General features: G+C 48.0%; 1 protein-coding gene across 1 annotated transcript in view; it reads left to right on the top strand.

The window, feature by feature from the left end:
- Nucleotides 1–984: 984 nt before the first annotated feature.
- SIAH2 (siah E3 ubiquitin protein ligase 2) overlaps nt 985–23,028 on the top strand; it is a gene marked incomplete at its 5' end in the record, with an annotated part of 31,336 nt that continues 9,292 nt past the window's right edge. The window contains one exon of the mRNA XM_015424045.1: nt 985–1,833. Within this exon, the coding sequence (XP_015279531.1) occupies nt 985–1,833 (849 nt within the window). The remainder of the gene's footprint in view (nt 1,834–23,028) is intronic.

Here is a 23,028-nt window from a genome sequence, read left to right as displayed (position 1 = left end):
CAAACATAAGCTCATATCGTTACAGCAGGGCTAATTTGGCAGGGGCATCGCCCTTGCGGCAGGCTATGGACCTGGCACCCTAGCAAGTCATAGGGGGGGTCTTCTAGTGGGAGAGGGCACGAGAAGTGACCCCCCCATCTGTATGCCTGCCAAACTCCCGGTGGGTCCTGGAGCTCTCCTGGAATTACACCTGATCTTCAGGGATCAGTTCCTCTGAAGAAAACGGCTGCTTTGGAGGGTGGACTGTATGGCATCACTGGGGCCTCTCCCCTCCCCAGTCTCCCCTGGCCCAAATATCCAGAAATGTACCAACCTGGAATTGGCAACCCTGTTGCTCCAGGTAACCTGACACTGACAGGGTATTATTCCTTGTATATCAATATTTACATCATAAAGTTTATTTCTATTATCAGTGCCTTGGATGAGGCAACCATCATGCAGTGTCGAGGATTATTATACTAATAGTAGAAGGGACTCCTCCGGGATACTATGTTGGACTGCAAATGGGGAGAGGTGGTGGTGGAAAGTGCTGTGAAGTCCCAGCCAACTTATGGGGACCCCCATAGGCTTCTCAAGGCAAGAGATGTTCAGAGGTGGTTTGCTGCTGCCTGCCTCTGCCTCCTGCTCTTGGACTCCCTGCTTCACTTCTGAGAGCTGACTGAGGAGATCGGACTAGCCTGGGCTACCCAGGGGAGACCTAGGTTCAAATCCCTGCTTCACCATGAAGCTTGTAGGGTGTCCTTGGACGGTCACTGGGGACTGGTGGATTTACCCTCCTATGGACCTGAGGGAGTGAGCTCTGGGGCTCTCGAAAACTTAAGGCGCCACTGACTGGACTCCTGGCTAACTGTACGTGCCCACTAGGTGGCGATCAGAAAGCCTCGGTGAGGTTCTGCTGCGCCATTGAACAATAGAGGAAGAACCTTCCCCATGTGCGTGCCCATCTGACTCTCTCGCTCTCCCCACCCCCTTTCCCCCGTCCAGCGCTGTTTCGGTCCCAGTGAAAACCAAGGGGGAGCGGAGAGTGAGGAGGAAGGCGAAAGGAAGCGCCAGGGCCGCGACTGGAGTCTCCGCCTGCTGTTCGCGCGCACCAGGGCATGCTCAGTCGGAGCCAGCATCGGCCCGGGCTGTGACTCCGGCGGCACACACCACCCTCCGCTCCGCTCTCCTGGCGTCAGGTTGATGTTCTTTCGGCGCAGAGGAGGGAAGGGACCACGCAGGCTTCGCCCGGGGGAAGAGTCGGGGGGCCGGCGGGAGAGCTGCCCGGCGGGACGTTGGGACTCCTCTCCTGGAACGCCGAGAGCCTTCGGAGCGCCGGCGGCTTCCTGCGGCGCGGGGGCGAGGCCGGAGCCGGTTCTGGGGCGCGGGCGGCCCCGGGGAGAGCGAGAGGTGGCGGCTCCGCGTCCCGGCGGCGGGGGTCCGGGGAGCGACCCGCTCGGTGCCCGCACTTCGATGGTTTGTCCCGATCGCGATGAGCCGCCCGTCCTCGCTGCCCCCGCCCCCGCCAGCGCCGCCGCCGCCACCATCTCGGCTGCCGGGGCCGGCTCTTCGGCGGTCCCTGCCGCGGCCGCCGTCCTCTCGAGCCCTGGCGGGGGGGAAGGCAGCGGGGGGCCGGTCTCGCCGCAGCACCACGAGCTGACCTCGCTCTTCGAGTGCCCCGTGTGCTTCGACTATGTGCTCCCGCCGATCCTGCAGTGCCAGGCGGGGCACCTGGTGTGCAACCAATGCCGGCAGAAGCTGAGCTTGTGCCCCACGTGCCGGGGATCCCTGACCCCCAGCATCAGGAACCTGGCCATGGAGAAAGTGGCCTCGGCCGTCCTCTTCCCCTGCAAGGTAAGCGTGGGGCGGGGAGGAGGGGGGCGGGCTGGGCGGAGTGGAGGGAGCCCCAGCCCGGCTTCTCCTCGCCTGCCCTTGAGGTTGCGGCAGCCGAGAGGCTCTTTTCCCAGCGACCTCCATCACTTCCCCCTTTCCCTGTCGGTGCTTCGTGGGGGTGGGGTTGATTTACCTGCCGGGAAGACACCTCCACCTCGCCTCTTGCGAAGCTGACGCCTGGTTCGAATCCGTGAGAAGCCTTGCTCTTCCCTCGCAGGGAGAGCAAAGGGTCCAGTCTGGGGGAAAGTTAGAGGCAGCTGTTTGTTTATGCTCTTTCTGCCACCTTTCTGGGGAGTTCCGGGGAGCCTTCCAGCCTCCATTTGTGTTTACAGATTAGTCTGATTCCCCCTCGCCTCGACCAGGAAGCAGATCGTTTCCTCTCCCCCCACCTCCCCTTCCCTGGGCAAGACTGGGGGGCCTTCCATAACTGTGCTTGTAAACACTATAATGGTCTTCCCAAGAGGGCAGATTCTTGTTTTACAGCAGAATCCGCAGGTGAAAAGTTATTTTTTTAAAAAGGCTCAGGCCATTGTTATTTATGGTGTTTAGTTCTTAACAGTCTGTCCTGTCAGCCAGGAAGTACCTGGATTGAAGCGCAGCCCAATTCATGGGCTCCTTTTAAGGACTGTTGAGGTGATATCAGTCATATGTTGGCTAAATTGTCAGAGTGAACCAATGATGTTTGCGAAGCAGTTTGAACACTTGAGATGAGGCATGGTCTACATGCACTCGTGTTTTTATACATTTAAACAGTAGTCTTGCTATAGCGGTACTGCTGTGCCTTCTATGATAAAGAGTTCTTGTGTGTGGTATTAAACTATGGCCTGTCAAGGGGAAATGAGTTCTAAAGCATCACTGTGTAGAACTAATACAACAGGCAGAAAAGGAACCGGACTGGGTAAAATGGAATTTCTGAGTTGGGGAAATTTTAGGCCAGATATTCTTGAGTCTCGGCAGGGGAGGGGGGGAAGTTCCCTAGTTGCCTAAATGTAGTTTACCAGAGTACAGCAGCAGCACCAAGGTGTAGCCCATGCTAATCCCCTGGAATTCCACATTAAGGGAATTGTGATACTATGGCTATATGCAGAAAATACCACACAAGGTGGTATCTTCGATTTGTGAGTACTGCTTTCCACACCTGTAGGTTGCCAGTAAGGTAGGAATTGTGAGGGGCTGTGGCTGTGGTTCAGTGGCGGAGCATCTGCTTAACATGCAGAAAGTCCCAGGTTCAATCCCCGGCATCTCCAGTTAAAAGGCTCCGATAGGAGGTGATATGGAAGACCTCGGCCTGAGACCCTGGAGAGCCTCTACCAGTCTGAGGAGACTGTACTGACTCTGAGGGGCCAAGGGTCTGGTTCAGGATAAGGCAGCTTCACGTGTTCATGTGTACCAGACCAAGAAGCTCTTTTTGCCTCATCACACAAATGCAGGAATATGAGGACATCTGTAGAGTATTCCTTGATCTACTACCCCCTCCCCTGAGCATCTCCCCTGCAAACAGAGGAACATTCATTCTGGGTTTTTCCCCCCCACTAGACTCGGAGAGTGGCAGTAAGTCCAGGAAGTGGGAATGTGCAGAATCAGCAGGCAAGAGAAGAGTTAGATGTTCTTGCCCTTATTCTCGGTTTAAAATACCTTCCCCATATCTCAAGACTTATCTCAAGAAATGAAGGTTTGAAAACACACGTGGTTCGATGCAAGAGGTTGTTGTTTTTTTGTGCAGAAGGGCCCCCCAGGTTCAGCTCCTGAGATCCTGAAGACTGCCGCTCAAAGCAGGCGGTACTGAGGTAGAAGGCAGCCTCAGATGTTTGGCTCTGATGAGGTGGTGTGTGGTTTTGCCCTGCAGTGTCAAACCAGTGGCTCAGGAAGCTTCCCTATTAGCAAGTCCTCAGCCACAGACCTTGGCCTGTCTGCGGGTGAAGGCTAGCGACTGAGTTAGGTTACCAGTGCCATTTTTGGCCTCATGCTGATATGGCTGGGGGGGCGGGCACGTTGGCCGTTGCTGCCTCACCTGACTCTGGGTGGGGAGTGGAAGAGAAGAAGAGCTTTACAGGGCCTTCTAAGAAGAGTTATGTCCTTCTCAGTCCATTGCCTGCACCTCTTTAGGATGGCACTGTTAGTCCCTTCACATCATAGTGACGTTTTCCGGAGTTCCTGGAGAGAAAGGAGCCATTACAGTGACACTGTCTTGGAACTAGGTTAGGTTGGGTTGTGTAAAACGGACATGCTTCCTCCTCCTGAGATGTTCATCCTGATTCTGAGCGCATTTAGTTGAAAGTATACCCACCAAGGTCAAGGAGACGTTTACCCAAGGAAGTGCTTCCTTGGGTACCCATACGGATGTCAGGTGCATAGACTTTTGCGCCTGACATCCGTATGGGTATCAATTGCTAAATCTGTTCATTGAAAAAGAATAGAATCAAGTACTAGTCCAAATGGGCTAGCAGGGTGGGCCTGGGGGGGCACAGAACAGTGACAGCGGTGCTTCTCTCCCCGCAGTGGTACCAGTTGTCACTTCTTTTGTGGAGTGTTCCTGTCCTTCCCCTCTGTTTTTTTTTTCCCTGTGCAGCTCTGCTTTCGCTGGGGAAAGCAACCATTTGGAAGTGCCCCAAGATACAACAGAAGTGGCAGGTGGTCAAGAGCAGCTTTCCGCTTTTGTTCTTTTTTTTAATCAACGCTGATCTTGAGACCCTTTGCTTCTCTAAAACGGGCACACTGGTGTCCATTTCACGTCTGTTGCGCTCCCAAGGCACAGGTTGAGCTGATCGATATGCACTCTAAACTGTTCTAAAGTGACATTGACACAGATCTTAAGGTCATGTTGATAAAAAGCAGAGCTGGAGGCAAAGTTCTGCCGCTCGCATTAAATTCACCCAAGGAAGGACTCTGGAAAGGGAAGGAAACTTTACAAAAATAGAGAGTTGTCCTGCTAACCCAGAATGGGTAGGTGTGACAGAGAGGAGACACAACCACATGATCCACTGGTTAAGAATGGTAGCAGCGGGGGGGGGGCGGGGGCAAGTGCTTACTCAGTAGATCAGAATTGACAAACTTGCAACCCGGCCAGTCTGACTTGTCACGCATGAAGCTGCCCTACACTGAATCAGGCCATGGGTCCATCGCAGTCAGTATTGTCTACTCAGACTCTCTCCAGGGTCTCACGCAGAGAAACGTCCCTCACATTACCTGCTACTTGAAACTTTTTAACTGGAGATGCTGCCAGGGATTGGGCCTGAGACTTTCTGCACGCCAAGCAGAGGCTCTTCCACTGAGCCAGGGAACCTTGTGTGATGGAGTGCTCCACTCTAAACACACAAACCAGCAGAGAAAATGAGCGTGTCAGAGAGTTGGTCAGGCCGGACCCCTTCTCTGTGAGGTGCTCACTCTCTATGCGCAGGGAAGGTGTTTGGAGACTGGGCTTTTCAATCATGTAAGCGTTTCCCCCACCCACACACATGCAACCTGAAATGTTTATGTTGTACGGATGCCATGGCTTCCTCATCTGCTGGTGAGCGCAGCACCCCAGATGTGGCCTCTGGCGCGGGAGACAAAAGGCTGCCTTCCAGCCCCCTTTTCACGCAGCCTTTGAGAATAGATGGAAACACCAAAAAAAATGGAGGCTCTTTTATGCACTCTGTAGAACTATCCAAGACCCGTCAAGGTAAAGGAGTACGTTTGAAAGCACCTTGGGGAGGCCACGGGACCTTGGGTGCTGCACGTGGGAATGGAACGTGCGTGCGCCTCCCTCTCCATGGGTGCTTCTCACCTGCCAGCATCTTCAAGAGCTGCCCCATTAGCTCGGAAGAGGGGCATCTAGAGGTGCTGGCAGTCCTCCCCGTGACCCTGTCAGAACCAGGCTGGGTTGCTGCATGGCAGCAGCTGGGCAAATGCTGCTTCCCCCCTCCCTGCCAACTTGACACACGCGTCGTGCCTTGTCTGAACGGGGCCGCTCCCTGTGCCAACTCCCCCTTGCTTCCTGGTTCCCTGATCTCTTGGTGGAGCCAAGTCGGACCACCAAGTGTAGCGTCCACATGTACAGGGGCTCCCCAGTTCCTTTTCCAAACCCAGATGGCGCCTTCCAGCCCACAGGAAGGGAAGAGATGTGCAGGGAAGGATGCCTTCTTTCTTCGCCTGCAGGGATACCAACCCACCTTGGCTGCAACCAAGACTCAAAACTCCCTGCGGTCACGCCAGGCACCGCAGTGCCATGACACACCAAAAGGAATACCTCACCAGTCATGTATTGTGGCCTATCAGGTGTTTGACATCTTCTTTGTTTCACAGTCAAAGAGTCGGTACTCACCTTCGGTAATTGCTTTGTGAATTAGAGGGTCACTGCATACGCTGTCTTCTTTTACATGGTGTAGTAATCTGAGGATCAGTGTCTCTGCTGAGGATGGGCGGGCATTTTCCAGTGGGTTGGATCCTAAGTGCCACCAGCAGAGGGAAGCCTGTGAAGCAGGACTTTGTCGTTTCCCTCCTCATGCTGAAGTCCACTGAGCCCCACCTCCCACAAAGGCTGCTCCTGAGAGTCAAGAGGCAACCTTAGGCACTGGGGAGGGGCACAGTGGGAGTGGGAGAGGATCAGTGAGAATTGCCTTCCCCGCCTCTGCCAACAGAAGTACACTATGCTGGTGGAGTGGCAATTTCAGGGTGTAAACCAGCAGTGCATGAGAAAGCCACAGAGGAGGCTGTCAAAGACAGGGTAACACCACTCTGCAACTCAGTCACTTGGTGGAGTGATCAGTGCAAGACATATCTGACCATGTGCAATGGTCCCTCTAAGCGGTGGAGCCTTGTGAGCAAAAATTCTACTTTGTGAGCTACCAGCATTAAAGTTGTGAGTGAGCGAATTGGCTGCTGCATCAATCAGTTTGTTCCGGAGCCATCCTTCCTGAGCCACGACAAAAATGTATGAGCCAGAGGCTAAAAAACTGTGAGGTGGCTCACACTAACTCAGTTTAGAGGGAACACTGACATGCGTACCTGTTTGTGTTTATGACTGAAGTATCGTGCATAAAAGTAAAACACCTGGGTGAAAAACGGTGCTGCAGATGCACGGTGTCCTGACCTGGAGGGTCCAGGCTAGTCCTGTCACATCAGGTGTCGGAAGCTAAGCAGGGTCAGCCCTGGTTAGCTTTTGGATGGGAGACCACCCAGGGTCACTACGCAGAGGCAGGCAATGATTGCAAACCACCTTTGTATGTCTCTTCTCTTGAAAACCCCACTGGGTCGCCATAAGTTGGCTGCGACTTGACAGTAGGAAAGAAATAAAGATGTATGGCAGCACTCAAAACTGTAACATGGGAAACTGTACACACAAGCAGGCAAGCCACATCACTCCTCCTCATACACCCCCAAAATGCATCATGAATACCAGGGCTTTTCAAGCAGCAGAGAGACTGGCTATGGGTTTATCAGGAATAAGTCGTGCCATACCAACCTTGTCTCCTTTTTTGACAGAGTTACTAAAATGGTTGACTCTGGCAATGCTGTGGACATTGTGTATCTAGATTTCAGTAAAGCATTTGACAAAGTTTCTCATGATCTCCTTGAGGATAAGCTGGTTAAATGTGGGCTGGATGGTGCAACCGTTGGATGGATTCATGGTTGGTTGAAAAATCGTACCCAATGAGTGCTTGTAAATGGCTCTGTGTCTTCGTGGAGGGAAGTCTCGAGTGGAGTGCTGCAGGGCTCGGTCCTGGGCCCGGTGTTGTTCAATGTTTTTATAAATGACCTGGAAGAAGACATAGAGGGAATGCTTATCAAATTTGCAGATGACACGAAGCTGGGTGGGAATGCAAATTCTGAAGAAGACAGGGTCAGGATTCAAAATGATCTAGATAGGCTGGAACAGTGGGCTGAGACAAATAACATGAATTTCAATTGAGATAAGTGCAAAGTCCTACACTTAGGTACAAAAAATCAAAGGCACAGATATAGAATGGGAGGGACATGTGAAAGGGATCTGGGTGTTCTGGTTGATCACAAGCTAAACATGAGCCTACAGTGCAATGTGACTGTGAAGAAAGCTAATGCAATCTGAGGATGCATTAACAGAAGCATTGAGTCCAGATCACAGGAGGTGGTAGTTCCGCTCTATTCTGCTATGGTCAGGCCTCACCTGGAGTACTGTGTCCAGTTTTGGGCACCACATTTTAGGAAGGATATTGACAAGCTCGAGCGTGTCCAGAAGAGGGCAACCAGAATGGTGAGAGGGTTGGAATCCAAGTCTTACGAGGAAAGGCTGAAAGAGTTGGGTATGTTTAGCCTGGGAAAGAGAAGGCTTAGAGGGGACATGATTGCAGTCTTCAAATATTTGAAGGGCTGTCGTGTAGAAGATGGACCAGATATATTCTCTCTTTCTCCGGATAGCAAGACTAGATCTAATGGGTGGAAATTACAAGGGAGTCGTTACCGGCTAAATATTAGGAGAAACTTCCTGTCAGAGTGGTTGAGCAGTGGGACAGACTGCCTCGGGAGGTGATGGATGCTCCTTTGCTGGACGTTTTCAAGCGGAGGCTGAATGACCATCTTTCAGGTATGTTGTAGGGCTATCTTTCAGCTGTGCTCCTTCAGAGTGCAGGGGGTTGGACTAGATGACCTGCAAGGTCCCTTCCAATGCTAACATTCTATCATTCCGCTTAGTGGATTTCAAATCATGCCAGCCTGTCCTAGATGGTGGTATGCATCATGGTGGAAGCTTGACACCTTCTCTAATAATTGCTTTTGCCTATATAAAACTCAGCATTCAGTCTTCACAGAGAACCAAATGGGAATTCATGCATCGAATGTGAATGTTAGCATTTGATTTCAAATATTAAGACTCGTGTGGGGAAGTCACCAAAATTATTGATGCTCCATAATGCAGATCATGGTGGTATTTCAAATCTGCTTTCTGTCTGGTTCATCTTAATCTCATGGTGAGACTTGGTGTCATTGCCAGCAGTCACAGGTGCTGGCGTGGAAAGCGTCCATGCAGTTGGATCAGGCCCCAAAGAAAGTGGTTGTCACATCAGCTCCATAAAGTACTGCCACATGGAAGTGATTTTTTTAACAGCCTCAGTTGGAGACTATAATGTATTAAATGCCTCTTGCAAAAGTTTTCTGTGGTTTTAATCTGGCAAGAAGGATATGCTCTTTCCATGGCGGGGGGGAGTTACATGTATCTTTAAAATCAAGGCCACATTTAAAATGTGTTCAATACATTATTTCAGCTTCAGGAGGCTGCATGTAGACTTTTGATCTTTTTAAGGCAGTAGGAACCATAAATTGCAAAGTTAGAGTTTCTTTGCACATGTTTAGCACATGCCTGCTAAAAATAGAAAGTAAGGGAGATGTGTGTTTTAAGAGATGTATGCTGTGATGTACAAGTGCACACAACCAGAGGAGCCATTCTTGGTCAGGGTTCTTGGCCATGTGTACATGTCTTTCAAAACATTTGCATTTGTCTCCTCTGTCTGTGAATGTTTGTGAAATCAGAACCTTCTTGACATGCTGTTCAAATTTAGAAGTTCTTCCACTTAGGTCATTTTATATACCGTATTTTTTGGACCATAAGACTCACTTTTTCTTCCAAAAAAAGTGGGAGGAAAAGTGAGTGCGTCTTATAGACCGAAGGTTCAGAATATTTTTTTCCCTGTTTTCCTCCTTTAAAAACTAGGTGCGTCTTAAGGTCAGGTGCGTCTTATGGTCCGAAAAATACGGTAGTTTATATAGTGTATAGTTGTGGACGTAGAAAGTACAATGAGAGAGTATGAGCAATTCCCCACAAGCAGCTGTGCCGCCCTCCCCCCCCCCCCCCCAGTCTTCTCGGTTGTTGTTTTTTGAGATTGAGAAGACGCGGGGGAAATCAGGGGGAGCTGCGGGTCAAAACGCGGCTGCGCAGCAAATAATGTAAAATTGACCAATGCAAGCGGGGAAAACAGAAGAGCTAGGGCGGCACAGCTGCTTGTGGGGAATCGGTCTGTCTTTTTGTGGTATCTACATAATACGCTAGTTTTTATCCCATAAAGTGTATCTTCCTAATTTCTTGTTTTATGGAGGAACAATACTACCTTCTGGTCACACTACTTTATAATTCAACAAGCAGGGGACCTATGAGGCATCAGAGCAAGGGCATCTCATTTTTCCCTTCCTTACTGTTTTACTGTTTCCTCTTCCCCTTCCCTGAAAGCCTCAATAATGTCTCCCCTTTTTCTGCTTCCTTCTCTCCTTTCTACCTACCACCTAACTTAGCTTTATCTGCCCTCCTGTCTTCAGCTTTCCCTCCCCCTGGCAGCCTGTCTCTGGGAAAACTCTGGCCCAGTGGCACAGTGGCCACCACCAGGCCAGGACCCAGTTATGTGGTGGAGAACCTGAAAGGAATTGAGAGGGGCACATCACTTTCCCTGTATCCCTTCCCCACACTATTTCCTCGTTCCCTCCTCCTAGCAGCCCCCATAGCTCTTCCCTTTCCCTGCTGTCTTGTCTTCTTCACACCCACCCACCAACCAATCTTTTATCTGCCCCCCCATCTTCAGCTATGTTTATATTTTATTTACTTCATTTATACCCCACCCTTCTCCACAATGGGGACCCAAAGCCGCATGCATCATTCTGTCCTCCACTTCATTGTCACAACAACCCTGGGAGATAAGTGGGTCTGAGAGAGAGAGAGAGAGAGAGAGAGAGAGAGAGAGAGACTCTGGTTCAAGGTCACCCAGTGAGCTTCCATGGCAGAATGGAGATTCAAACTTGGGTCTCCCAGATCCTTGTCTGAAATGCTAACCACTACACCACACTTGCTTTTCTGGGATTGCTGTTGAACAATAACAAGCAGCCAGGAATGGGTGAGTCGTGCAAGTTGCATGGTAGCATGTTGCTCGATAATAGCCAGTGCTGGTACCACTGAGTTCTCCCTCAAAGGCCAAAATAGGCCTGGAAAGAGTTCTGCCTCCTTCCTCTGCCTTTTACTTAAGGGCTGAAAATACTGTTGTGGTTCCCTAGCACCCCCCATTGAGAGAGCTTTTATTTCTTAAAGCCACAGGGACTGCTTTTATTATTTTGGAGGGTTGTATTCCCCCTCTGTTTCAGGTTTTTCTGCAAACCTAGGATTTTTCTTAGGTTTGTAAAAAGATCTAGCTCGTCTGTTCACAGACCCAATCTCCAGATTTAAGTGTTCACAAATAGGACCCTGTTGTGAATGAGATATATCGATATTTTTATTCACACCCAGACCAACACGTTTATTCCATTTCCCAGTCTTCGATCAATCCTTGGAAACGATTGGCTGTATTCTGTGTTTGTTTTTTAAAAAAACTTTCTCATTTCTTGATTCATTTGCGCTTCCTGGGTGTGTTAGTCCCAATATATGAATTCTGAGCCATGAGAGAGTTCCGGCTGGCAGTTGTCAGAAAGACAGTCTTTCTCTTTCTTTCTAACATAACCTCAGTAAGGTGCTGTATGGTGCTGGGAGAGTACTTCCTTTGTCTTTTGGAGGAAGAGTTGATTTTGTTGTGCTTTTTCCTGTCTTTAAACAGTTGCCCTTGTGTGCTGAGCACACATGTGGATTCCATGTGGTAAGCTTTTAAAAACTGGTAGGAATGCACCTCTGTAGATTTGTGTTGTGTATGAGCAAGGTAATCTGTTTTAGGCAACACAGACTTGGAGGCAGAGCTCCAAAGGAAACATGAAGTGAAAGAGTAGCCATATCCAGGGGTCATTTCATGCAGGAGTGCACAGGAGCGGAGCCCAGGGGGCGGGCACATGCAACAAGCCCCACCTCCTGCTCCCAGCAGCCCTCAGTCAGAGCAAGAAGTAGCCAGGTAAGTTGCAGAGCCCCCCACCGCCCCCCCCCCAGTCCAAAACAGTCCAGTGGCACCTTTAGGACCAAGTTTTATTCAGGTACAAGCTCTCCCTCCTCTGCGAGGACAAATCTGCGCCCCCCCCCCAAATAGCTAGCAATCCAAAACAGTTCAGTGGCGCCTGAGCGGTGGGTGTTGCCTTCTGACACACTTTCGGTGATGTCAGGGGGTGTGGCGTATGCAAATATATTATGCTGATGAGTTATGCTAATGAGCTCCTGCCCCCCTTTTTCTACGAAATGACCCCTGGCCATATCTATGTCTTTAACCTCAGTTTAATGTTTAATTTGACCATGTGAAAAGGAAACAAGGATTAGAAGGTCCCAGGTTTAATCCCTAGCATGGTGAGCCTCTGCCAGTCAGAACAGATAGTGGTAACTTCAGAGTACATATGCAGGTGCCTTGTACTGATTCAGACCTTTGACTGGAGGCTGCAGAGTGATTGGGACAAGATAATTTGCTCAGTGGTTAGAGCATCTGCTTTGCATGCAGAAGGTCATCCCAAGTTTGATCCCCAGTTAAGAAGACCAGGTTGTTGGCAATGTGAAAGGCCTCCACTTGAGACTCTGGAGGGTAGCTGCCAGTCAATAGAGTATATTTATGTACTTATCACATCTTCATTCCACTATTCCTTCAAAACATACATGAAGTTATTGTATCCTCACAACCACCCTGTGATGGAGATTAGGTGACTTTGCAGAAATCCAGCTGATGAACTTCCTAGCACAATGGGAATTTGAACCTTGGTTCTTCCTGATCCGTGTCCAGCAATCCAATCAATACACTGCTCTGGCACACATTACACAGAGGCACTCCTGGGTTTTAGGTACACTTGAGGCACCTGGGGTTTACATCAAAAAGTAAAGTGGCCTTTATTGGTTGACTACAAAAACAAGACCAAAATCCATGTAACACCTTCTACAGAACCAACCAAACTGTGACAACACCCTGTGCAAACCTTTGAGCTCACCAGAGTTCTTCATGTTACAAAATGTAAAAAGATAAGAAGGGTAGCAGGCCAGAGCCTCAAGCCATGCTCTTAAGAAGAAGAAGATTGGATTTATACCCCGCCCTTCACTACCCAAAGGTGTCTCAGAGCGGCTTACAAACTCCTTTCCCTTCCCCTCCCCACAACAGACACCCTGTGAGGTAGGGAGGGCTGAGAGAGCACTGACAGAAACTGCTCTTGAGAGAACAGCTCTGAGAGAACTACGGCTTGCCCAAGGTCATCCAGCCAGGTGCAAGTGGAAGAGTGGGGACTCAAACCCGGTTCTCCCAGATTAGAGTCTGCGCACTTAACCACTACACCAAACTGACTCTCTTAAGGTCTGATCTCACAAGCATGCTTTTTTTCTTTATTGGTTGAGACAGAGACATGGTACAGGTGGAGTTCCGGAAGGCAGGGATGGTCTTTCACAACATGCTCATCTGAAATCAGGGGAGGGTTGTACTCAGAAATTTGTCCTTTGTATGAATAACCACACTGCTTTTTTTTAGCCTGAACATTTGAGGAAGATACATAAGCTGGAAAAGAAACCATGTTATTTATTTGCATTTTGTAGTTTCCTGTTGCCAGACACTCAAAATAGTAATGATGCTTATTCATGTTAATACTCAGTACTTTTTGACTGCCCAAAGCACTTTACAGACACTCCCAGTAATCTTTGCAAGAAAGGTCAGAGTTAATATTCCCTTTTTGTAGGTGGGCAAACTGAGGCTCAATTATTGTGGCTTGCCTGACAGCATTTCTTACTTGAGAGCTGCTGTCCACATTGCATTTTTGGCCTCTGCAAGCATGTAAGCCCGAGTGCATACATTTCCTTCATCGTAGGAAAGCATATGTTTTCTCCATAGACTTGTTTTTGTGTACAAAGCTTGGTTTCATGTATACATGTGCATAAATCCAACACCCATGTTCAACACCCATGCAGAACCCCCGTGTAAGTATCAGATGTGTCACCCCAAGCCCGTGCATTGGCTTGGAGGTATGTGCTTGTGCCACTGTAGAGTTAATTTTGGTGGGTCCTAATAAAAGGGGTATGCAGGGTTTCTGGTTTTGGAATTTGCTTTAGATCAGCCTGCAGCCTCTGCCACTGCAGCTACTGAAGACTTGTGTAAGCAGAGCTGTGGATTATTGTTTCATAGCCTCAGAGTCAGCACACTTGCTAATGAGGTTTGAGACAGCGGCTTGGGACCTGCTGAAAATTACCCCCCTGAAGATTTTTTTCAGAGGAGTGTGACTTCTCCACCTGCTTCTTCCCATTGCAGTCCCAAATGCCTCCTGTTCCAGAGGACCTGGAGAATTGGAGCATTGGAGAAGGAGAGGGGAATTGGCAAGAATCCCATCACACACATGGCCCAGGAAAATGTTAGGCCAGGAGCCTATCCTGTAGTGGTTCGAGAGCGTTGAAGACAGTGTGATAGAGACATTGTTACCTTTGTAAGGCGTGTTTACCCTGTTGTCATCTGTATGCTCTTTGTTCTCCCAGAGATTATAGTCAAGGGGGAAAAATGAGTGGCCATACTGCAGGGGAGATGACGCCTCTGTTGTACCACCTTCAGGTCTCAGAAAAGCAATAGTCTGTCTCCAGCCTGTGTTCACTGCCTGAATGTAAGAACAGGATGAGACCAGGTCCAGTCCAGAATTCGTCTCCTGCACCCTGATTCTCCCCCTCCACCCAGCAGACCAGCTCCGTACTGGTGCCTCCCAGAGACCCGGGCCTCTTCACCATACTAATGACCTTTAAGAACCTCTCCAATTAATGTGGAATTTTTAATCTTAGAAAAAGCTGGAATCAATTAAACATACAAATCGATTTGAAAGTGGCAGCCGTTGTTATGTGTTTAACAGCCGACTTTGCAATCAGATATCGCAGCTAGCTTGGGATGAGAATATTATCATTATCAATTATGAGAAAGCTTTACTAATCCAAAGCAAGCAGCAGCAGATTTGTCTGGCGGCTGGAAGGGAAAATTGGATCCCTCCCCCCCCCCCCCCCCCCAAAAACAAAAATGCTGCCCACATCCCACTCCGATCAATTGCAAGGCCGGTATTCATTTTAATGGCTCTGAGTTGTCTTTAAGCATCAGCAAGGAAATGTTTTTTTGGTTCCAAGAATGAGTGGTTTGGGGTGATGTGAGGGATTAGGTGGCATTCCTCCCCCCTCCCCCCAAGCTCCTCCGTGACGTAATTTTGTACTAACACAAGACTGGCCTGGTAAAACTGGCAGTCGCTTTGCAGAGTTCTCTCTTCAGAATGCAAGATGAGAGTCTACCTTCACAACATGGAAGAAAGAGGGAATTTTTTAAATTTACCCCATCACCCACTGCTTGGGTTATTGGTTATGATGATGAATGAAATAGGAACCAGTGTTGGACTGGGTCTGGGGGAGACCCAGGACGAGATCCCTGTTGGGCCATAGAGCTTGCTTGGTGATTTGGGGCCAGCCACTTTTTCTCAACATAACCTCCCTCACAAAATTGCTGTAAAGATAAAATGAAGACAGGGAGGGCCACATATGATATCCTGAACAGCCTGGAAGAATAACAAAACAAATATTAGTGCCTAGGGATGTCAGCGTTTTTATTGGTCCTGATCCTGTGCCTGATACTTAAAAAACCTAGCCAGTAAGGTTTTGTTGATCTGGAGATACCTTCGAGTGAGCTTCAGCTGTTGCTGTTTGGGCACAAGGCAGGCTGATAGTTAGGGTTGCCAGGTCCAACTTGGGAAATACCTGGGGACTTTGGGGGTGGAGCCTGGAGACTTTCCCATTCCCTAAAATAAATAAATAAAAATACAGCAGGACAGTTCCCCTGAGTACAGTCTTCATTTCCTCATCCTCTTTTTTGCCTTCAAAGGGTTCCCCAGCACCTGCACTTCCACTAAATGAAAGTGTAATTTGTCATACCCCCACAAGTCCCTTGTCACGCTTTGGTAGCATTTCCAAGAATGGCTTTATTAAGGGATATGCACACACTCTCTCAAAGCAGCCAAAATAAACAATCTTTTCCCAAACACAAACAGCTTGCAAGCCCACACATTTCCTCACTGGGGCAGTGGTATAAATCACTTTACTCACAGGAGTTTCTGAATGTAATAATCTGTTTTATTTAAACCAACTTCTTCAGACTAACCCAGAAAAATGCAAGTAAGTGAGAGAGCCGTCTAGGGGGTGGGGTTTTCCTCCATCCCATAATAAGGTTCTAGTTAACTCTTTAGTATCCATACAACTTCTGAAACAAACAGCCACGTGGCTCATGCCTGCTTGGGCTGCCCCCCATGCAGCTTTCATCCTGCTGAGATTTAAAGGCACACACACATTCCCAAACACAAATAGTTTGCAAGCTTCTTCTAAAATGTCCTGCCGAGATTTAAAGGCACATCATGGCTGTTGGAGTGGGGCTTCCCCCAGTTGGCTGGCAGCGGGGAGAAGCTTGCAAAATCAGGGAAATCCCCCACCTGGACCTGTGGGCTGGCAAGCCTACTGATAGTGCTACTGGCTTGATGCGTGTTTAATTCCCACTTCTTCTTTTGGCTATTTTTATTGGCTGTGGTTTGCAATAAATCCTCTGCTCCAATATTTGCTATTGCTTCTGGGCCCTTCTCTGTAATGTGAAACTTTTATTATTGATTTAGCACATTTTTATCCAGCCTTTCCTCCAAAAAGCTGCAGTGTTGCATACCTCATTCTCCCTTCATCCATTTTATCTTCACAACAGTCTTGTGAGTTAGGTTCGGCAAAGGTTATGGCCCATAATCACCCGTTAAGTTTCATGGTAAGGTTTTGCCATGAAGTTTGCTGGGTGATCTTGGTTCAATCACTATCAGCCTAATTAACCTCACAAGATTGTTCCTATGAGGATAAACCAGAGGGGAGAACAATGTTATAAACTGCTTTGGGTCCCCATTGGGGAGAAAAGTGGAGTAGAAACAACTAACTAAATAAAATGAATTGGATATAATGTGATACAGAGGAGAGTAGGAATTGGCGCTAGAAACCCTGGGTTCATAAGAACATAAGAGAGGCCTATGTTGGATCAGGCCAAAGGCCCATCCAGCCCAACACTCTGTATCACACAGTGGCCAGAAATACCAGTGCCATCAGGAGGTCCACCAGTGGGGCCAGGACAGTAGAAGCCCTCCCACTGTTGCCCCCCCCAAGCACCAAGAAGACAGAGCATCACTTGCCCCAGAGCCCCTAGCTATACCTTGTGGCTAATAGCCACTGATGGACCTCTGCTCCATATGCTTATCTAATTCCCTTTTGAAGCCGTCCATGCTTGTAGCCGCCACCACTTCCTGTGGCAGTGAATTCCAAGTTCAGATCCCTTCTCTATTGTATGCTTACTTGGGGGGACTTGGGCAAATTGCTTGTTTCTTAGTTTTGCAACCCCATCTGTAAAGAAGAAGAGATTGGATTTATACCCCTGCCCTTCACTACCCAAAGGAGTCTCAGAGCGGCTTACAGTCTCCTTCCCCTCCCCACAACAGTCACCTTGTGAGGTAGGTGGGGCAGAGAGAGCTCTGCTTGGCCCCGGGTCCCCCAGCAGGCTTCATGTGGAGGAGGAGTGGGGGAATCAAACTCGGTTCACCAGATTAGAGGCTGCTGCTGTTGACCACTACACTACACTGAGTGCATCATCGACGTTTTGTCAGGGGTTAGTTATAGCAACATTGCCTTGTGGTGGTATCTCCATGCTCCTTTCCCCCCTTTGTGAAATCAGAAAGGAAAGGTCAGGCTTTTCTTGTCTTCATGTGGGGAAGTGGGACAGAACTAAGCATCCTAACTTGTGTGGAAGTCTCTGTAGATACTCTGGCGCCAATGGCAGCACAAATTGGCAGGTCAGTGTTTGTCGTTAGTTTGTATGGCTATTGCTTTTAAATCAGAACATAACCAGAATCCAGGTAGTATAATATACGTCCGTGTGGGTTTCTTTGCAGGGCAGAATGATAGACTTGCTTTTAATCCACCTAGCTTAACTTCTGGAGGGTTATTATTTTGCATTTATTAAAATGTGCAGTGTTAATCTGATTCAGCAGCATCCTTCGTTAGTCTGTGAAGTTGGTCCATCCATGCCACTTCAGGCCACCTTCCTTTTTTCATCTGAAAATAGTCTTCATTAAAATGGATCAGTCGTGTTATGTGTGCTGTTCTCCTGCCTTACTCCAGCCGTTGTCTGACTGAATTCATAGCCACTTCAGGCTGCTTTGCCATGATCAAACAAGGCTTCAAGAGTGGGATAAAAGAGGCAAGAACCATTTTCGTTTTACAGAAATGTTCCTAATTAATACTACGGGGAAGGGAAACAGAGCTGATTTTATTATTAATTGTTGATGGCTTAAAATGAATGGTCTGGGGTGGAGGTTCGTGATTCCAGGAATGGGATTTCGGTTTTTACTGTGGCTGGGAAAGTTTTGGAATGAAACTCCAGATTGTAACAGACCATGTCAGAAAACCAGCTACTCCTTAACCAGGCTTTGTTTCTTGAGAGAATGCAGAGAATGCAAATGAAGTAATCCTTCCAGGTCTTGGAGTGGTTCCTGGGCCACCAAAAGTGCTGGTGAGGGCCCTGACCTGCATCGTCCAGGCAGGCTCGATCTCATCAGATCTCAGAAGCTAAGCAAGGCCGACCCTGGCAAGTACTTGGAAGGGAGACCTCCAAGGAATACCAGGGCTGGGATGCAGAGGCAGGCAACAGTAAGCCACCTCTTTGAAACGTTCAAACCCCATTAGGGGTCGCCAGAAGTCAACCATGACTTCTAGGCATACACACACACAGACACACAAAATACCAAAAAGAAAGTTCCTGTGTGTGGGGGGGGTCTCATCATATCTCTCTATCTGTTTCTATCCCACTCTAATTTTATCCTCACAGCAACCCTGTGATGTAGGTTAGGCTGTGAAAGAATGACTGGGCCATGGTCACTCCGAAAGCTTCCATGACATAGTGGGAATTTGAACATAGATATCCTAGTTCCAACACTCCAACTGCACTTTGACACTGGTTCTCCTTGGATAAACAAAGCAGGCATAACTTCCCATAGAGTTCCCACTGTCTCTTTCTCTATCAGCCAGTTCTACTATCCCAACCACTGGAATGGAAATCCAACCCAGTCTGTTGTAGCTTTGAACTCTGCCCTGCCTATTCTTTTCTGACCTGTTGTACACATTTGCATTCCTCTTCTGTTTACAGCTCTTGCTGCTTCTTAGCTGTTGGTCTAGACTTCGATGCAGCGTTGTGTCTCCAGCTCTTGAGTGTCTGTCTTCATAGTTGAGTAGTCATACTGTTGCACTGCTCTGTGGAAACTCTTGTTAAATCACAGTCTTTCTGCCAAGCCTGCCTCCACAGGGGGTTGCGAGATAAAATGCTTTGCTGCATTCCTTGATAGAAGGCTGGGGAATAACAAATTAATGAAATCAACTCTACACTGTGCAGTAATAACCTTACAGACAACCAAACTTCCTCTCTTGTTTGTTCTATTGGAAACCTTGAACCTTGAACACAGATTCTCCAGTGTTCAGCTGTATAGCCGCAAGCTACCTCAGGTACTGTTGACCATTATCATCCGTTATCAAAGACAGAATTAGTAGGCACGTTGGTTAACAAAAGGTATTACGGAAGAATCAGCATGGATTCTGTAAGGTGAACAAACATGTGGACAAGGGTGGCCCAATAGATGTTGTTCACTTACACTTCCAGAAAGCTTTTGATAAAGTTTCTCATCAAAGGCTCCTAAGTATACTCAGCAGTCATAGGATAAGAGGACAAGTTTCCTTGTGGATTAAAAACTGGTTAATTAATGGGAAACAGAGTGAGTATAAAGTGGGCAGTTTTCAAATGGAAGCTGATCAGCAGTGGGGTACCGTAGGGCTCAGTACTGGGTCCGGTGCTTTTAAACTTATTCATTAATTATTTGGAGTTGGGAATAAGCAGTGAAGTGGCTAAGTCTGCGGATGACACTAAGCTGTTCAGGGTGGCGAGAACCAGGGAGGATTGTGAGGCGCTCCAGAGGAATCTGTTGAGGCTGGGCAAATGGACATCAGCATGGCAAAGGTGGGCAAGTGCAAAGTGATGCACATTGGAGCAAAAAATCCTAACTATAAATATATGTTGATGGGGTCCAAAGTGGCGGTAACTGACCAGGAGAGAGATCTTGGGAGTTGTGGTAGATAACTCACTGAAGATGTCGATTCAGTGTGTGACTGCAGTAAAAAAAGGCAAATGCTGTGCTGAGGATTATTAGGAAGGGGATTGAAAACAAATCAGCCAGTGTCATAACGCCCCTGTATAAATCTATGGTGCGGCCTCATTTGGAATACTGTGTACAGTACAGGTCACCGTACCTCAAAAAAAGATATTATAGCACTGGAAAAGATGCAGAAAAGGGCAATTAAAATTATTAAGGGGATGGAACACTTTTCCTATGAAGAAAGGCTAAAGAGGTTAGGCCTCTTTAGCTTGGAGAAATGACTACTGAGGGGTGACACGCTTGAGGTTTTTTAAAAAATGCATGGGACAGAGATGGTAGAGAAAGATGTACTTTTCTCCCTTTCTCACAACAGAAGAATTCATGGGCACTCAATGGAATTAATGAGAAGTAGGCTTAGAACAGAACAGATAAAAGGAAGTACTTCTTCACTCAAAGAGTAAATAATATGTGGAATTCACTGCCTCAGGAAGTGGTGGCGGCTACAAGCATAGATAGCTTCAAGACAGTGGACTGGACCCTGGGATAGTTAGTTGGATAGGAAGCTGGTTGGAGAACCACACTCAAAGAGTAGTTGTCAGTGGCATTTCATCTGAATGGAGGGAAGTACCCAGTGGGGTGCCACAGGGCTTGGTTCTGGACTTTTCAGTATTTTTATAAATGATCTGGATGAGGGTGTGGAGGAGGCTGCTCATTAAATTTGCAGATGACGCTAAATTGGGAGGAGCAGCAAACACACCAGAAGACAGAGAGAGAATTCAACGAGAAAAGTGGGCAGATGTGAACAAGATGCAATTTAACGATAAGTGCCAAGTTCTGCATCAGGGTAACAAAAATGAGGAACATGCATACTGGATGGGGGATACAAGATCTTGGGGTATGGGTGGACTGTAAGTTAAATTTGAGCAGCCAGTATGATGCAGCAACAGAAAAGGCTAATGTGATCCTGGGGTGAATCAACAGAGGCATAAACATCCAAATCATAGTCCCGCTGTACACTGCAGAGGAGAGCAACGAGGATGATCGGGGGTCTGGAGACCAAGCCCTGCAAAGCAATGCAATTCATTTCAAAAATATTGCTATAAATAGTCAATAGTCCATCTTACAGTATCATTGGGACAGTCTTTAAGCAGTGGCTGGACAAACACTTGTTAGGGATACTCTAGGCTGATCCTACATCGAGCAGGGAGTTGGACTAGATGGCCTGTATGGCCCCTTCAAACTCTATGATTCTATAATTTCAAGAAGGGATTGGATAAACATATGGAGCAGAGGTCCATGAGTGGCTATTAGCCACAACATATAGATGGAACACTATGTCTGGCACAGTGATGCTCAGTATTCTTGGTGCCTGTAGGGCAACAGCAGGAGGGCTTCTGTAGTTCTGGCCCTGCTGGTGGATCTCCTGATGGCACCAGGATTTTGATCACTGTATGACACAGAGTGTTGGACTGGTTGGGCCACTGGCCTGATGCAACATGGCTTCTCTTATGTTCTTATGACCTCTTTCCCCACACAGGAAATGTCACACCACAGCTCTAATTCTAACTTTGCATATAGATATGTCTGTTTGGTTTACAGAAGGTTGCTTCTTCTAGCCCCAGCTAAATATTCCTGCTCCATTCCCCTCTGGTGTTTACATTAAACCAGCCATTGATGCTCCTGTTCTTCTCAGCTGTCAGTATGAGAAGCTCTCTTTCTAGCTAAGAGTCTCTGGGGATACTGAACTCTGCATCGGAATCTTGATTCCTTGCTGACATGATGCAATCCTGGCATACACTCTGGGGAGTTACCATACAATCCGCAGCGTGTTTATTCAAAAATAAGGCCTATTGAGCCCAGTGGTGCTTACTCCCCAGTAAGCCTGTTTAGGATTGCCACCTTCACTGCAGATGATAAACTTTTGCATTGCAGAGCTTTTAATTTGCAGTGTAAGGGAATAGCATTGCGCAAATGCTTGCCTATATTATTAGTTTTGCAATTAGCTATGTGCCCAGCACAGCATGAGCTGACCTATACAGCTGCTGAGACCGCAATTAACGGTGATGAGGGGAAAAGGAGAATTTACAGAGAATCTTGGAGAGAAACTTGGAATAAATGAAAATAGTCAAGGAGCTGGGATAGGTCAAAAATGTTAATAGGATTTTGAGCTTTCCCGCTTCAGATTTCAGGGTTTGCATACAGTTGGTGTAACAGGGTGTTCTAACTAGAAACCCCAGTGTTTCCTGTGAGAGAAGCATGTTACTAGGCTGATTTGTGCTGGGGCACATTGTTCAGATAATTTGTGCATGTGCCCACATCTTCTGTGGCATTTTCAGTGGATTCTGGGACATGTGAGCATGCGGCATCATCGATGTCCCAAAAGCTTTGCAGCCTTCCTTGTGTAGCATTATTTGGGTTACTTGTGCAACCAGGCCAACCTCTCATGAGATCATTGTGACTTTCCCCCCCTCCATTCTTTTCACATGCTACACTGAAGGAAACTCGTAAGTTTTATAGTGCAAGTTCCCTAGCAGCTCTCCGCACTGGGTGTGTATGTGTGTGCAACAGCATCTGCAGAAATAATTCGGGGGGGAATATTAATTGTAATCACTTGGCTGCTTGCTAGTCTTTATGCTAATAAAATTTAGGGTTCGGGATTAAAAGCACTATCCCCCCGGACACCTGTGTGTGTGTGTGTATTTGTGAACAGTAGGGTCACAAGGGACCCTCCTGGCAACTAGCAGGGAATGGGGGGACTTACCTGGAGAAAGAGAAAGGCCCAGGCCTCATCACTGGTGTCACACAGGAAGTGACATCATCACACCAGTGACGTTCAGGTGACACTCTAGTATTTGGGCAAAACTCTATGGTTTTTGCCCAAGTACCAGAGCATCACCTGGATGTAACTGCTGTGATGATGTCACTTCCTGTGCAGTGCTGGTGATGAGGCCTGGGCCTTTCTCTTTCTCCAGGTAAATCCCCCCACCAGCCAGCTGATTGGCGGCTGGTGGCAGGGGATCTTCATAGGGTTGCCAGGTTCAAATGACAAGTCGGCACGGGACTTAACGGGATGCTCTGGGAGAGGGGAGGAAAGAAGCATGCTGTGCCTATGTCACCTGT

This window comes from Gekko japonicus, unplaced genomic scaffold (genome assembly GCF_001447785.1).
Source record: "Gekko japonicus isolate JY-2015 unplaced genomic scaffold, Gekko_japonicus_V1.1 scaffold618, whole genome shotgun sequence".
NCBI classification, from domain to species: domain Eukaryota; kingdom Metazoa; phylum Chordata; class Lepidosauria; order Squamata; family Gekkonidae; genus Gekko; species Gekko japonicus.
Note: the sequence above shows the minus strand (reverse complement) of the source record. Positions and strands in the feature narration are given on the sequence as shown.